We start from the raw sequence: 17,942 nt of genomic DNA on the forward strand, positions 1-17,942 counted from the left end.
AAATGCAAAATGTTAAATATATCGAAAACGGTGCACCGTAGAGCAAAACAGACAAAATTTTTCTGCCTAATTCCTAGGTCCACAGTATGAGGAACAAGAAAACCATAGTCTAATGATGGGATCAACGGTTCGGTTCCTACTTAGGCCCTTTGACATTTGCTCTGTTTTAGCTTGTATTGAAGCGAGTCTTCGTAACATGATCAGGTCTAACTATGGTAGGGAGTATAACGTACCGTGCTGGTTCGATTCATTAAATTTGGAGGCTTAAATGCAGAATGTTAAATATCTCGAAAACGGTGCATCGTAGAGCAAAACGGACAACATTTTTCCGCCTAATACGTAGGTTCGTAGTATCAGGAACAAGAAAAAACATAGTCTAATGATGAGATCAACGGTTCGTTTCTTACTTAAGCCCTTTGGCATTGGCAGCTATCTATTTCTACAAGATGGTGGCTGCTCTTATGAGACACAAGATGGCTTGAGACGTCCTAGGGATGCTTACGCAAGATGGCGGACACAAAATGGTGACTATACATAGCTCCTTATGAGACAGCCTAGGGGTGCTCGCACAAGATGGCAGCTACTCTTATGAAGAAAGCTAGCTTAGAGGCTACTGCGCAAGATAACAGCTGCTGTTATGCATGTGGTGGAGGGCAATTTGAAATTCTATGTGCTTAATCAACAGAGCACCCTGCTACCCTCTTTAGCTGAAATGTGGTGGTGGATAATTTGAAAAATTCTTTTGACAGCTATCATCTTTAAACAATGGCGTCTATACATAGGCTGTTAAGGCCTTATCATTCTCCTCCTCCTCCTCCTCCTCCTCCTTCTCTACCTCCTCCTCCGCCTCTTATGTCAAGGCATAGCTTTATATCGAACAAGTTTAAACCTGCATCGCGAAGGCAAGCGTGTGCAGCGATAACATTATTATGCATGTTTAGACTTTCGAAACATAAGAAGAGTAGAATCAAACGCTGTACTCGATACGACATGTGATCAGAACATTGATTGATGCGTTCAGAAAACAAAATGAGTGATCAACACTAGAATCGAACACTGTACTCAATACATCATGTGCTTAGAAAATGTCAGGGGATACCCTTGTTCTAAGAAGATAAGATTGAAACATAACAAGACTAGAATAGAACACTGTAATCGATGTTGCTAACTTCAACATGTGATCAGAACATTGATTGATGTGTTCAGAACACAAAATAAGTGATCATGACTAGAATCGAACACTGTACTCGATACAACATGTGATCAGAACATTGATCGATGTGTTCAGAACACAAAATAAGTGATCAAGACTAGAATCGAACACTGTACTCAATACAACATGTGTTTAGAACATGTTAGGGGGTACCCTTGTTCTAAGAAGATCAGAATGAAACATAACAAGCCTAGAATCGAACACTGTAATCGATGTTGTTAACCTCAACATATGATCAGAACATTGTTTGATGTGTTCAGAGCAAAAGTACAATTTTGATGATTTGCTTAGTGTAAAATCAAAAACTATGGAAACACACTGTGCACATATCGCATAGCTAACTCGGTAAGTAAGCAATATTGCAAAACTACAACTTCAATGATTTGCCTAGTGTAAAAATCAAAAAATACACTGTACCCATACTGCGCAGCTAACTCGCTCGGTAAACGATATAGCCAAAGTATAACTTCAAATTATTTACCTTCCATCATTCGTCTTGTGTGAAAATCAGTCGAACAAGTTATCGCATAAACATGTAACATGAAATATCAGTCAATCTGTTGGCATGGGTTACAAGCATGTAGCTTATGCGGGAAGTAAAATTAAACAGAACGCTAGTGCTATAAGAAATACTCTGCTTACATTTAAGTCCCTAGCTGTTGAACAAGTTATTACATAAATATGTAACATGAAATATCGGTTCGGAAACATATTGTTTCAAGGATGAAAGGACTCTTCCTCCTCCTTACCGCACATTCCATGTAGGGCTAAGGGGCTAATGGGCTAAAGGGCTAATGGGCAAAAGGGCTAAAGGGCTAATGGGCTAAAGGGCTAAAGGGCTAAAGGGCTGAAGGAGCAACAACCTCATCGATCGCTATCAGCAAGAACGCTTGTACTTTGTTAAGTGTAGAAAATTAATCTTTATTTGTAAATGGTTTCATGTTCAGAACAAGGAATGGAACCTAGGGGTTACGTCTTACCTAATAAAATCCCCGAGGTGCGATGAGTTACGTTTTTCGAACTAGTGTTTGGAACACTGAACTTTTCAAGATGATAGCAGAGAGTTTAGCAATGTTCTGTTGTTGGATTATAAATTCCGCGCTACAACATGCATAAGGTGGCAGCCTTGAGGTTTACTGCCGTAAAGATGACAAGAGTGAGGTTAACAATGTTCCGTTGTTGGATTTTAAATTCCGCTCTATAACATGCATAAGGTGGCAGCCTTGAGGTTTACCGCCGTAAAGATGGCAGCAGTGAGGTTAGCGACGCTCTATTGTCCTTCAAAGTGAGGTTAGGGTTCGTCAAGAAGACAGCTGTCAAAAAAGCACGTGGCTATGTTTACCAAACAAGAGCACGTGGTCGTGACATCACGGTCACGTAGTATGCTGCCTCAGCATACAAAGTTCAATGTCTACACCTACGTAGTAAACATTCTGCTGTGTTCACAAGATTTTTTACACATAACTATTCTTTATGCTTTAAGTTCATGCACATAGGCTATGCTGAGATAGCAGCACAAACACATGCGAACTTTGTACATTCTAATGGAATATGTTTAGTACAGCGTGCATCATAGATACATGGTGTGTACACGCATTTTAACATGGCTATACTTAATGCTGCTGCTTTGTTTACAAGATTTTTATACATTGCAATTCTTTATGCTTTAAGTTCGTGCACACACAAGCGATAGTCGTACGCACTGGCAGGAGAAGTTTAGTACGATATTCGATACATTATCGGTGGGTGATGTGTACACGCTTTAGAACATAGCTCTTCTTTGTGCTTTAAGTTCGTGCACATGGGTTAGGGATACACAAAAGCGATTGCTACATGCTCTAGCGGAAGAAGTCTAGCACGATAGTCGATGCATGTAAAATCGATAGGTTTTGCTAAGGTAGCAGCACACTTACACGAGTTTAGCACAATCTAGTGGAAAAAGTTTAGTATGATAGTCGTTTCATGCAAAATCATTAGGTAATGTGTACACGCTTTGAAACAAGGCTATTCTTTGTACTTTAAATTCATGCGTACAGGTTATGCTAAGATAGCAGCACAACCTAGCGGAAGAAGTTTAGTACGATATTTAATGCATGCAAAATCAATAAGAATGTGTACACGCTTTAAAACATGGTTATTCTTCGTACTTTAAGTTCATGCGTATAGGTTAGGCTAAGATAGCAGCACAGTCTAGCGTAAGAAGTTTAGTACGAGAGTCGATGAATGCAAAATCGATAGGTGATGTGTACACGCTTTGAAACATAGCTATTCTTTGTACTTTAAGTTCATGCGTCTTAGTTATGCTAAGATAGCAGCACAATCTACCTGAAGAAGTTTTGTACGAGAGTCGATACATGCAAAATCGATAGTTGATGCGTACATGCTTGAAACATGACTATTCATTGTACTTTAAGTTCGTGGGTATAGGTTATGCTAAGATAGCAGCACAATCTAGCGGAAGAAATTTAGTACGATATTTGATGCATGCAAAATCGATAGGTAATTTGTACACGCTTTGAAACATGGCTATTCTTTGTACCTTAAGGTCATGCTAAAATAGCAGCACAATCTAGCGGAAGAAGTTTAGTACGAGAGTCGATGCTTGCAAAATCGATAGGTAACATGTACACGCTTTGAGACATAGCTATTCTTTGTACTTTAAGTTTATGCGTCTTAGTTATGCTAAGATAGCAGCCCAATCTACCTGCAGAAGTTTAGTACGAGAGTTGATACATGCAAATTCGATAGTTGATGTGTACACGCTTTGAAACATGACTATTCATTGTACTTTAAGTTCATGGGTATAGGTTATGCTAAGATAGCAGCACAATCTAGCGGAAGAAGTTCAGTACGAGATTCGATGAATGTAAAATCAATAAGTAATATGTACACGCTTTGAAACATGGCTATTCTTTGTACTTTAAGTTCATGTGTATAAGTTATGCTAAGATAGCAGCACAACCCAGCGGAAGAAGTTAGAACGATATTTGTTGCATGCAAAGTCGATAGGTAATGTGTACACGCTTTGAAACATAGCTATTTATTGTACTTTAAGGTCACGCGTATAGGTTATGCTAAGATAGCAGCACAATCTAGCGGAAGAAGTTTAGTACGAGGGTCGATGCGTGCAAAATCGATAGGTAATGTGTACACGCTTTGAAACATGGCTATTCATTGTACTTTAATTTTATGTGTATAGGTTATGCTAAGATAGCAGCACGATCTAGCGGATGAAGTTTAGTTCGATGGTCGATGCATGTAAAATCGATAGGTGATGTGTACACACTTTGAAACATGGCAATTCATACTGCTGCTCTGTCCCCAAGACTTTTGAGCATAGCTAATCCTAATGCTGCTCTTAACGACGTCGAGCTAAGGATTGATTACGTGACCGTGACGTCACGACCACGTGCTCTTGTTTGGTAAACATAGCCACGTGCTTTTTTGACAGCTGTCTTCTTGACGAACCCTAACCTCACTTTGAAGGACAATAGAGCGTCGCTAACCTCACTGCTGCCATCTTTACGGCGGTAAACCTCAAGGCTGCCACCTTATGCATGTTATAGCGCGGAATTTAAAATCCAACAACGGAACATTGTTAACCTCACTCTTGTCATCTTTACGGCAGTAAACCTCAAGGCTGCCACCTTATGCATGTTGTAGCGCGGAATTTATAGTCCAACAACAGAACATTGCTAAACTCTCTGCTATCATCTTGAAAAGTTCAGTGTTCCAAACACTAGTTCGAAAAACGTAACTCATCGCACCTCGGGGATTTTATTAGGTAAGACGTAACCCCTAGGTTCCATTCCTTGTTCTGAACATGAAACCATTTACAAATAAAGATTAATTTTCTACACTTAACAAAGTACAAGCGTTCTTGCTGATAGCGAACAATGAGGTTGTTGCTTCTTCAGCCCTTTAGCCCTTTAGCCCTTTAGCCCATTAGCCCTTTAGCCCTTTTGCCCATTAGCCCTTTAGCCCATTAGCCCCTTAGCCCTACAAGGAATGTGCGGTAAGGAGGAGGAAGAGTCCTTTCATCCTTGAAACAATATGTTTCCGAACCGATATTTCATGTTACATATTTATGTAATAACTTGTTCAACAGCTAGGGACTTAAATGTAAGCAGAGTATTTCTTATAGCACTAGCGTTCTGTTTAATTTTACTTCCCGCATAAGCTACATGCTTGTAACCCATGCCAACAGATTGACTGATATTTCATGTTACATGTTTATGCGATAACTTGTTCGACTGATTTTCACACAAGACGAATGATGGAAGGTAAATAATTTGAAGTTATACTTTGGCTATATCGTTTACCGAGCGAGTTAGCTGCGCAGTATGGGTACAGTGTGTTTTTTGATTTTTACACTAGGCAAATCATTGAAGTTGTAGTTTTGCAATATTGCTTACTGAGCGAGTTAGCTATGCGATATGTGCACAGTGTGTTTCCATAGATTTTGATTTTACACTAAGCAAATCATCAAAATTGTACTTTTGCTCTGAACACATCAAACAATGTTCTGATCATATGTTGAGGTTAACAACATCGATTACAGTGTTCGATTCTAGTCTTGTTATGTTTCATTCTGATCTTCTTAGAACAAGGGTACCCCCTAACATGTTCTAAACACATGTTGTATTGAGTACAGTGTTCGATTCTAGTCTTGATCACTTATTTCGTGTTCTGAACACATCGATCAATGTTCTGATCACATGTTGTATCGAGTACAGTGTTCGATTCTAGTCATGATAACTTATTTTGTGTTCTGAACACATCAATCAATGTTCTGATCACATGTTGAAGTTAGCAACATCGATTACAGTGTTCTATTCTAGTCTTGTTATGTTTCAATCTTATCTTCTTAGAACAAGGGTATCCCCTGACATTTTCTAAACACATGATGTATTGAGTACAGTGTTCGATTCTAGTGTTGATCACTAATTTTGTTTTCTGCACGCATCAATCAATGTTCTGACCACATGTCGTATCGAGTACAGCGTTTGATTCTACTCTTCTTATGTTTCGAAAGTCTAAACATGCATAATAATGTTATCGCTGCACACGCTTGCCTTCGCGATGCAGGTTTAAACTTGTTCGATATAAAGCTATGCCTTGACATAAGAGGCGGAGGAGGAGGTAGAGAAGGAGGAGGAGGAGGAGGAGGAGGAGGAGGAGGAGAATGATAAGGCCTTAACAGCCTATGTATAGTCGCCATTGTTTAAAGATGATAGCTGTCAAAAAATTTTTCAAATTATCCACCACCACATTTCAGCTAAAGAGGGTAGCAGGGTGCTCTGTTGATTAAGCACATAGAATTTCAAAATGCCCTCCACCACATGCATAACAGCAGCTGTTATCTTGCGCAGTAGCCTCTAAGCTAGCCTCCTTCATAAGAGTAGCTGCCATCTTGTGCGAGCACCCCTAGGCTGTCTCATAAGGAGCTATGTATAGTCACCATTTTGTGTCCGCCATCTTGCGTAAGCATCCCTAGGACGTCTCAAGCCATCTTGTGTCTCATAAGAGCAGCCACCATCTTGTAGAAATAGATAGCTGCCAATGCCAAAGGGCTTAAGTAAGAATCGAACCGTTGATCTCATCATTAGACTAAGTTTTTCTTGTTCCTGATACTACGAACCTACGTATTAGGCGGAAAAATGTTGTCCGTTTTGCTCTACGATGCACTGTTTTCCAGATATTTAACATTTTGCATTTAAGCCTCCAAATTTAATGAATCGAACCAGCACGGTACGTTATACTCTCTACCATAGTTAGACCTGATCATGTTACGAAGACTCGCTTCAATACAAGCTAAAACAGAGCAAATGTCAAAGGGCCTAAGTAGGAACCGAACCGTTGATCCCATCATTAGACTATGGTTTTCTTGTTCCTCATACTGTGAACCTAGGAATTAGGCAGAAAAATTTTGTCCGTTTTGCTCTACGGTGCACCGTTTTCGATATATTTAACATTTTGCATTTAAGCCCTAAATTTAATGAATCGAACTAGCACGACACGTTAGCCTCTAAGCTAGCTATCTTCATAAGAGTAGCAACCATCTTGCGCAAGCACCCTTAAAGCGTCTCATAAGGAGTTGTGTACAGCCGCCATCTTGTGTCCGCCATCTTGCGCAAACATCCTTAGGGCGTCTCAAGCCATCTTGTGCAAGGACACTTAAGCCGTCCCATAAGAGCGGTCGCTATCTTGAGCAAGCATCTCTAGGGCATCTCATAAGGAGACATGTATAACTGCCATCTTGCGCAAGCATCCCAAGGGCGTCTCATAAGAACCTGTGTATAGCAGCCATCTTGCGTAAGCACCCTTAAGGAGTCATGTATAGCCGCCATCTTATGCAATTAGCGTCGAGAGAGGGCTGCTGTAGAATTTCTCTTTTTAAATTATCCACCACCACATTTCAAAGGTATCTAGCTAAAGATGGCAGCACTGCGGATGACAGGTGACGAATTTACATCTACTACGATAAAGGGGGCAGCAAGGTGCTCTCTGGATTAAAGATGGTGGATGACAGCAGTCAAAAAAGCACATGGCATTGTTTCCAAACAAGAGCACGTGGAATTTGCCGCCACCACATTTCAAACTAAAGAGGGCAGCACTATGCTCTGTTGATTAAAGATGGCGGATGGTAGCTGTCAAAAAAGCACGTGAGTTTGTTTCCAAACAAGAGCACGTGAAATTTTTCAATTTGCCGCCACCACATTTCAAAGGTATCTAGCTAAAGATGGCAGCACGGTGCTCTCTTGATTAAAGATGGCGGATGATAGCTAACAGAACTCTTCAAATTGCCCGCTACTACGTGCTTAAGGTAGTAGCCATAAAGAGGGCAGCACGGTGTTCTGTGGATTAAAGATGGCGGATGACAGCTGACGAAATTGCCCGCATGATAGCAGCACGGTGCTCTGTTGATTAAAGATGGCGGATGACAGCTGTCAAAAAAGCACATGGCTTTGTTTCCAAACAAGAACATGTGGAATTTGCCGCCACCACATTTCAAACTAAAGAGGGCAGCACTATGCTCTGTTGATTAAAGATGGCGGATGGTAGCTGTCAAAAAGCACGTGAGTTTGTTTCCAAACAAAAGCACGTGAAATTTTTCAATTTGCCGCCACCACATTTCAAAGGTATCTAGCTAAAGATGGCAGCACAGTGCTCTCTTGATTAAAGATGGCTGCTGTCATGTGGAATTGCCTGCCACCACAGGTACCTAGCTAAAGAGGCCAGCATGGTGCACAAAGATGGCTGCTGTCAAAAAGCATTTTTCAAATTATCCACCACCACATTTCAAAGGTAAGTAGCTAAAGAGGGCAGCACTGTGCTCTATAGATTAAGGATGGCGGATGACAGCTGTCAAAAAAAACGTGGCTTTGTTTACCTCGCGCTAGTTAGGTTAAGTTGGTAGCACTAAGGTTTAGACCCGTCAAGATGGCAGCACTGCGGATGACAGGTGACGAATTTTGCATCTAAAGAGGGCAGCACAGTGCTTTGTGGTTTAAAGGTGGCGGATGACAGCTGTCAAAAAAAGCACGTGGCTGTCAAAAAAACACGTGGCTTTGTTGACCTCGCACTAGTGAGGTTAAGTTGGCACTACTGAGGTTTAGGCCCGTCAAGATGGCAGTACTGAGGTTAGCGATGCGTTGTTGTCTGTCAAAAAGCACGTGGCTGTCGAAAAGCACGTGGCTTTGTTTACCTCATGCTAGTTAGGTTAAGTTGGTACTAGTGAGGTTTAGGCCCGTCAAGATGGCAGCAGTGAGGTTAGCGATGCGTTGTTGTCGATGACAGCTGTCAAAAAGCACGTGGCTTTGTTTACAAATTAAAATCTCCCGCCAAAATTCAAATCTCCCGCCAAAAATTCAAATTTCCCGCCAGAATTCAAATTTCCCGCGCCGCGCGAGGAATCGGAGGCGGCAGAACTCTCCCATTATACTACTTTTTATTTTCATTTTTGAAAATATTGGTTTCTTTTTGAGGTGAATTGCTTCGTAGTTCCTTGGATCCCCTCCTTTCTCCTTTTCTTATGGGTAGGTTCCTGCACTCTTCCTTGCTTCCTTGTATATTTGATGTGTTATTATCTGATTGGTCGCCTCTGTGGTGTAGTGGTTAGCGTGATTAGCTGCCACCCCCGGAGGTCCGGGTTCGATTCCCGGCTCTGCCACGAAATTTGAAAAGTGGTACGAGGGCTGGAACGGGGTCCACTCAGCCTCGGGAGGTCAACTGAGTAGAGGTGGGTTCGATTCCCACCTCAGCCATCCTGGAAGTGGTTTTCCGTGGTTTCTTACTTCTCCTCCAGTCAAATGCCGGGATGGTACCTCACTTAAGGCCACGCCGCTTCCTTCCCTCTTCCTTGCCTGTCCCATCCAATCTCCCCATCCCTCTACAAGGCCCCTGTTCATCATAGCAGGTGAGGCGCCTGGGCGAGGTACTGGCCATTCACCCCAGTTGTATCCCCTGACCCGAAGTCTGAAATTCCAGGACACTGCCCTTGAGGCGGTAGAGCTGAGATCCCTCGCTGAGTCCGAGGGAAAAGCCAACCCTGGAGGGTAAACAGATTAAGAAAAGATAAGATATTATCTGATTGATTATGAATTATTTGCTCTTTTTGAAATTGTCTTGTGTGCACACTTTCCTATGACGTTCTATTCCGAACGTCATTCATCATCATTGTTAAGTGGTGCTGCAAACATACCTCAGTTAGGTGATACGTTAAATATACAGAAAACAATCATTTTTTTTAGATAAATCCCTCTGGTCCTGACTCATCGATTTCTCGTAGTAAAAGTACGATAACACAAAGAAATTAAGGGGAATTACCTAAGAAAATTATCTGAAAATTCCCATACGAATGTTCGTACGACTTTATGATGCTAATTTATTCTCATGCTATTTGTTGGACATTGTTTAAATATGTCACGTCTTGAAACAATTAAGCACTGAAACTGTATAACGTATGAGAATAAACTGTGTTTTTAAAAGTTAGTTTGAATACAAATATTTTTGACAAAAAAGGGCTAGCGTGCTTTTGATATCGATGCCTATCACTTCTTTCCCGTCTCTAATTAATGCACGAGTATAAGGGTATTAGTATTCTAATAAACACAATTCAACTATTGTTGTTGATGATCTGTTTCAAATGCATTCCATTTTCAATAGAACTAGTTAATTTTCATCGCGTAAGTTGGATGTATATTACTCACCCAAAAATCGTTTCCCAGTCCAGGACATGGTTGCTTCCGTCCAGGTTTTGTGAGAGCTCGGCGTAATGGGTACACACATTTTCATAAATACACACATGTGGTCCAAACTCACGGATCAGCTTCTTCTCAACCTCCACGACGTCCATGGCAAGATCTATGAGAGCACCTGCACTCCTCCTGCTTCGTGCAGTGTACGTTCCTGAGAAGAAATGTATAATATTAGCTCCATTTAAGAATTGCACTATTCTCTCAGATACAGCAGCCACTGAATTCTATAAATAGGATGATTATTTAATGACGATGAATCTGAAATATATGGGGGATGTTCATTCATATAGTAACATGAACAATACAAAAGCTAGCATTGTGATCATCACTGCCTTTCGTGCACGTTTCCGCAGTTAGTCGAGCCTCCAGTTGGAGTGAGACTAGTGGTTTTACGTCACACTAATATATTGCAGGCTGTCGCCGACGTACGGGTGGGAAGATAGCGGCCGTGGCCTTAATTAAGTTACAACAGGAGTATTTGCCTGGTGTGCAAATGGGAACCACAGAAAACCATCATCAGTGCTGCTTCCGGTGGTATTCGAACGCACTATCTCCCGAACAGACTGCCAATTATGGATTCCTAAACATTTTACGTTGTATGCACATAAATTAGATAGTTACTATGTAATATACCAGCCCCTTGCGATTTAGTTTTATACATTCCTTTGCATTTACTACAATTCTGAAATTCTGCTAAACAATGTTACTATAACGAGATGTGTGGTTACCAGCAGGAATCGTCAGCGCCACCCGCAATGAACCCGTGTACCGGTACCTAATAGGAGGAGGTGCACACACAAACCGGCAGCAGGTATTTTATAGGCTGGATACTGCGCGCTGTATGTCAAACCTCGCAATAGCTCATTTGGCAGGGGCGTGATGCTCGAACGTTCAGATCCCAAGCAAGTATATTTTATTTTACAGCAAGTTGACTGGGATGTGGCAAGGTTGCATACTTAATATTTTCCTTAGACTGACTTGTTTATTTGGTCCTGGAATGGGCCATTGATATTATGGAGTATGGTATTGAGCTGGGTGTGACGAGGGTAGGAAACATCTGATAGGATTACAGTTACCTGCGTCTTTTAACGCAGCACCTCCTCGAACTGACGACCTGGTCGCTACAGAGCTGCGCGCTATCTTGAAGGGACCGTCTGGCACGTTGCAAAATTTCCGACGCAGCGGGTCGCCATATCTCAGTGATGAGCTGTCTAAGGGGACCAGGATTGCTCGGCTCCTGTGGATACACTAGTTGTTTTACATGGTCCCACAGAAACAATCCAGTTGCCTACGACTGGACGATCTAATGGCCAGGGAGACAGGTCCTCCCTTTCCTATCTATTTATCAGGATACGTCGCATGGTGATGGTTCCGTACGACCACCACCGCGTGCGGTTGAGCTTCATCATGATGAAACCATATCCTGCAACGGTCAACGAGTGGCACATGTTCCAAGAACGGTGATGGGTCACCTTGAATAAACCACGTTCTCCCGTCAGAGATCCCTCAATGAAATGGGGCCAATGAGGTGATCACGCACGATGCCACACAGTAAGTTCAAGCCCCACTGTACCTGAAAAGCCGCCTGTCGTAGCCAATGGGGATTATCCACACTCCAGTAATGCATATTATGTCGATTATTTGTTCCATCGTTGTTGAACCGCGCTTCGTTCGTAAATAAGATTGTCGCTAAAAAGGCAGGATCAGTGAGTGTGCAAATGCTGTAGGGTCCATTGACAGAACACCACGCGTGCTTCGAAATTATGACGATACAGCAGATCGTACGGGTGAAAGCGCTGGTTATGAAACATCTGCATGCCCCACCAGCTAGGTAACCCGTGCCAACCCAGCTGATCGGCAGTAAAAACTGCACTATACGGGACAAAGGTCCAGTGCAAGGGAAACAAACAGGAAGCGTCACATGCACTACACCCCCAGAAAAAATGAAAAGAACATAAAAACAACGTAAACTTACCTCCAGGGGGTAGAAAGCAACAACAAACCGGTGGATCAAGCTACCAAAGTGACAGTTTGTCGAATAATGTAGAGCAGAAAACAAGACACACCTTTCTTTAAAAAAATAAATATAATTCATGAAACTCAAAAGAATTTAACAGAACGAATTACAGGTCATCCTCGCAGTAGGTTTTACCAAGAAAAAATAGGTACAAGAAACTAAATAAAATCAGATTGAAATAAAATAAGAAGAAAGAGGTCATAAAAATAACATCAAATTAGATTAAATTAAAGTAACCTGATCTCAGTCAATCCACAAGGAAAACTCCAATTAAATTCAAAGTGAACACCAAAGGTAAATTAAAGGAAAAATTATTTAAAAACCGCCGGTCGGTAAGAAATTAATTAAAAGAATAAAATGGTACCTTCAAGTAGAAGAGAAAACCTTAACTAAACGAAATTAAATCACAAACCGCCGGTCGGCAAGAAATGATTTATAAGAAAGAAATGTTACAATCATATCTTCAGTCTACCTTCGCAACAAAACTCAAAATTCCTTTTCTTAACAGAGCAAATAATTCATGATTTAGGAAAATGACAATTTGTAAGAAATAGTATATTCCAACTTTCACTACTTCTCCGATATACTTTGAGAGATGGATACTCTCTTTCCGATTTCCATCAGTTATAGGGTAACCAAAATACAGTGGGAGGTCCAGCACAGGATATAAAGAGTTTCTAGTTAAATTTTCAAACGGAAAGGAAAACCACCACAACAAATCCCAAAAGGAAAGAGATTGAGCGTAAATGAGGGCCAAAAGAAACAATCGCACTCAACACGGTTTCATAAAATTACAGAACAATCTTACGACAGGGCTGTCTCCCTATATAAAGATCATCATCACCATCACTTCTTTCAAAAAACAATCATCAACACCAAGACAAACATAATTATTTGTTAACCCAGGGGAGAACCAATCCCGTTAGTGGACCAACAATGGTAGGAAAAATGGAGGAAAATAAGCAACATCCCATCCCCATACACGTAAAAACCAAAAATAAACGATATTAAATTTAAAGCATAAGAAATAATTTAGAAGAACCGGCATCGCACAAATAATCCTTACTGGAACTCCCATGTATTACCCCACTTTTAAACCACAGATTATTTCAAAGCAGCAGTAACATCATTACCTGGTAATAATAATAATAATAATCAAAATTTCCCATTTCTTACTTTTCTTTACAATTTCGCCTAGTAACATTTAAATTCCACACACTAGGTGCATAAATAAACCAAGCTAATTCATTTTCAACCCGTTAGTTTGTTTGAAAAGGTACTTCAAATTTTACGAAACAATGGTCCACATAATTTTACTTATTTTGGTGTTTAAAGGGTTTCTTCGAAGAAATAATAGGAGTTGTTCACCGCAGATGAAAATACTAATGTAAATAAGGAAGATGACTTACAGTTTGGTTGCTCCAGCAGTAGAAGGTTTTAACACGGTCAAGCCATGTTTAGCTTACCAGACGAAGATCACATTTTCAGGTAAATAAAAAATCTTACACTACGAGGATGAAAATAGAATCTTCTGAGGGTGTGGAGCACAACCCTACATCATTTAAACTACTATCCAAATCATGTCAGCATTTCAGGGCTTGTAGGCCGTGGTCCAGGAGTGAGTGAATGTCCCGACGTTTCACCGAAGACTGCGTTCGGCATTGTCAAGGGTTCCGACTGACTTCGACAGCAGCGAAGCTCTCAGTGGAATGAAGTGCTGTTGTAATTCCACCTACTTCTATAGTGCAGGATACGGTACGCTGCTCGCCTATTGGCCGCTAAGGTGGGGGGCGGTCGCTGATTGGCTGTTCTTCGGCCAATGGTTGAAGCGTTAGGGAGCCCGATGTACACTGACCTGCCTTGGCGGAGACAGGCAGCCGATCACCCGTTGCTTTCTTCTGGTCTGCCGCGGCTATCGTGTCCTTCAGGGTTAGAGCTTTCAAGACTGGAAACCAGGCTTTGTTTACCCGTTCAGATTCCTCCTGACGGTTGAAGCTGTTGGTATGCTTTAGGATTTCAATGGCTTCCGTCTGTATCCGGGCGTGATAAGACACAGTAGTTGACAGTACTTCGGTGTTGCTGTACTGTATGTCTTGGCCTGCTAGCAGCGAGTGTTCAGCGACTGACGATCTATCTGTCTGTCCCAGCCGGCTATGTCTGTTATGCTCCTTCAGTCGTGTGGCGATGCTGCGTTTGGTAGTCCTTATGTATACCTGGCCGCAGCTTCACGGGATTTTGTAGACACCTGCTGTGGAGAGAGGATGGCGCTTGTCTTTGACAGACCTAAGCAGTTCCTGGATTTTCTTCATCGGCCTGTATATGGTTTTAACCCCATGGGACTCCAGTAACCTCCCTATTCTGTCAGTTACTTTCTCGATACACGGCAGAAAGGCTTTAGCTGCCGTCCGCTCCTCTTCTCCGTTTCAACCTTAAGGAGGAACCCTTGACAATGCCGAACGCAGTCTTCGGTGAAACGACGGAACATTCACTCACTCCTGGACCACGGCCTACAAACCCAGAAAACGCTGACATGATTTGTAACGCCGGCCGTGAAAGCCTCAATTGATACTATCCAATGTCCATGCCGCTACTCCAATACATAACTTGGAGACTGATACTCCAACGTCTTCTCTCCATGTTGGGAAGACAGCGAATGCAAGGCTTCGATTCCCTCTCTCACTGGAGTCGAGAGTTTCCAAAATGGCCGACTCAAGCGTTTTAATTGGCCGGAGCAAGACTAAGAGGAGAGGTGACAAATAGTTCCCACAGTAGCCGTAAGATAGCAGCAACAATCAGAGCTTACATGCCCTCGCAGAATTAAACATCAAAAATTGTGAGAACACCGTTTAAGGTGTAGAAAAATAAGGATACTGATTTCTATGCCGTAACAGGCTATCCCAAAACGTAGATGGAGCGGAGACTAATACGAAACCTCGGTTTCAGCCTCCCCCACTTTTAAGGGTTTCATATTTTCATTCGTCACCCTCAGACGTAGTCCAGTGTATGAAATTAAGCTAGTTTTTAGGTGCTTTCAGTCCACAACAAATAAAAGTCATTGGTACCGAGTCCAACTTCAGATATCCATAGCATGCAGAAGTGAAGGCATTCCTAAATCGGCAATGTTCATAACCTCGGTTTCATGCATAACAAACGCCCGGCTGATATTCGTCTCCTGTGTAATGGCCCGTGGGCAAATATGAAGGTTTATGCCGGAGAGCGTCCAACACGACCTCTTCATTGTGAGCAGACGTCACGGGACGATCTCGAACAGGCCGTGTCCTTCCTAGGGACACAGTAACCCGCAGACGTCTTTCCACACTCCGAAAAGTCATGCTTGTCGGTTTTCGTCCATCTGGATAGCGTACTTGGTAAAGGTGTTTCGCCTGGTGTAAACTGTGTCTAGTCTCTTCATGGATGAGTAATATGTCCACATACTTGTCGCTGGAATACATCACGAGGCAGCGAACAAGCTTTGTGTTGTGTTGTGAAATGCCTTGAAGGAGGAGAGTTCGTGCACCTACATAACTGCCTGCCATCTCATGTCGTTATCGTTCCAATAGGGGCCGCATTGTCCTACCTGTGGTCCACGAAGTTTAGAACTTATAAGACCTAGGTAATTGGTTGCCTGTGCCCTAGCCACAGACTATCACATCCTCATCCTCGCCGAACCGCGTTCAATACCCTATGCCACGATTCAGATGGCCCATTACAGAGCCAAATAAAGAAATCGGTCTGTGGAAGCTATCAAGTATGCATCCTTACCACATTCGTCATAATTGGCGACAAAATAAAAAATAAAAATGCTTGGATGTGATTCGAAACTTCGAACACCGTTCACTGTAACAACTTCCAATGCGCGCCTGCCAAGTGAACTATTGCGAGGCTTGACATGCAGCGTTCAGTTCCCAGTGTATACAGTTTCTGCTCCTAACCTATGTGTGCACCTCTTGTTGTAAATTAGTTTTCTGCGTATCCGAGCTCGTTTTACGGCCTCGTTCGAGGTACCCATAATGAATTAATAGTAGTGTTCACGATTCCTGTTGTCTTGTAGCCTGTAACCACACATCTAGTTATATTACCCCGGTTTATTGAGAGGAACCGATGTAATTCAGAATTGTAGTAAATGCGGTGGGATGCATAAAACCACCCGGTATAGCTCAATATTTGCCTTCAGGGGCCAAGTAGTAAAAAACTGCATATAGAATGACTGTATTATTTGAAGTACACTTTATTACAGCAATTGCTTCTGAACCAGGAGCAAATTTCTCAGCTTTGCTAACAGAATTTGCCAATTTCTTGCGCTTAGGAAGGTCTTGGTATGGAATGATTTTGTTCAGTTCATTAAAAATGCGAAATTTGTTAGAAAAACACAGAGGATAGATTTTTACGACCGTAGCTTTCATGATATAATCGAATTAGGTTGATTGAGCTTCCCTCTACAATTATATTGAGTATATTCAGATATTAAGGATCAGTAATCAATAAAAAGTGCAGCACTGCATTAATATTCTCTTCATTGCCAAACTGTTTTGCTAAATGCTTTACTGGAGCTAACCTACTCCCCAAATCTTTATCTGCATCCAGAGCCGTACGTATTTAAATGACAAAAGCACGCGTGGTTAACTAAGCAAGGTATAACGTGTATGACATTTGAATGACTGCCATCCTTAAGTTCTTAACAAGAAATTCTTGATACTGAAGGGATTAAACTTTGCTTTCAAATCCTCTTTCTTAAGTCAAGATCGGTTAGCTTCAATGATATTCACTATTGTAGTATTTCTTACCAAGTACAGTCTACGAGCAGTTTGACGCAAGTCCTTTCTTATAGTCTTTGTCAGAAAGTAAATACTGTGCAGTATTTCAGACGAAATTGGGGTGAGATTTTGTGTGGAACATCTGCAAAATATAGAGTTTCCTAATAGCACCCTCCCAGATGTATCAATATTAGCGATCAAAGGGTCACTTCAAATTATTCGTAACCCTCTTTAAATCCACTTAAACAACATCTTTGATGAATATTATATCTACGGTTCTAATGACAGTGGTCACATGTGTATAGAAAATAAAGAACTAATAGGAGTAAAGTTAAAGAAATGTCAGCTGCAAGGACACACCATGTGTTGCTATCTAGTTCGAGATCTCTGACTTTCTTCTCTGTTTAATTCCAATTAGTCACGGCATGTCAGTAGTTTTCTACTTTTCAGCATTTTTTCCTCATTCGTTTAAGTAACTGGTACATTTTTATTCAGGAGATCCCGACTGGATGATTCAGCCATTCAATTTTATTACGGTAGGTGGTACATCCTCTGGTCCAATAATATCACTTTTTAAAATGAATTTTGCAACTTTGCGGTCTATTTCATTATATATGCGTAGTTGGATTGTCCAGGATCCTATCGCCCTCAAAACAATTTCAATGACGAGTTGACATTTGAGCTTTCGCCCTCTTTTG

At 41.6% G+C, this 17,942-nt stretch overlaps 1 protein-coding gene across 1 annotated transcript in view; it reads right to left on the minus strand.

The window, feature by feature from the left end:
* Positions 1 to 17,942, minus strand: part of LOC136863841 (uncharacterized) — a 202,604-nt gene that overhangs the window by 60,156 nt on the left and 124,506 nt on the right. Inside the window, exon 2 of the mRNA XM_067140175.2 lies at positions 10,426 to 10,624. Within this exon, the coding sequence (XP_066996276.2) occupies positions 10,426 to 10,624 (199 nt within the window). The remainder of the gene's footprint in view (positions 1 to 10,425; positions 10,625 to 17,942) is intronic.

Source organism: Anabrus simplex, chromosome 2 (genome assembly GCF_040414725.1).
Source record: "Anabrus simplex isolate iqAnaSimp1 chromosome 2, ASM4041472v1, whole genome shotgun sequence".
In the NCBI taxonomy this organism is placed as follows: Eukaryota; Metazoa; Arthropoda; class Insecta; order Orthoptera; family Tettigoniidae; genus Anabrus; species Anabrus simplex.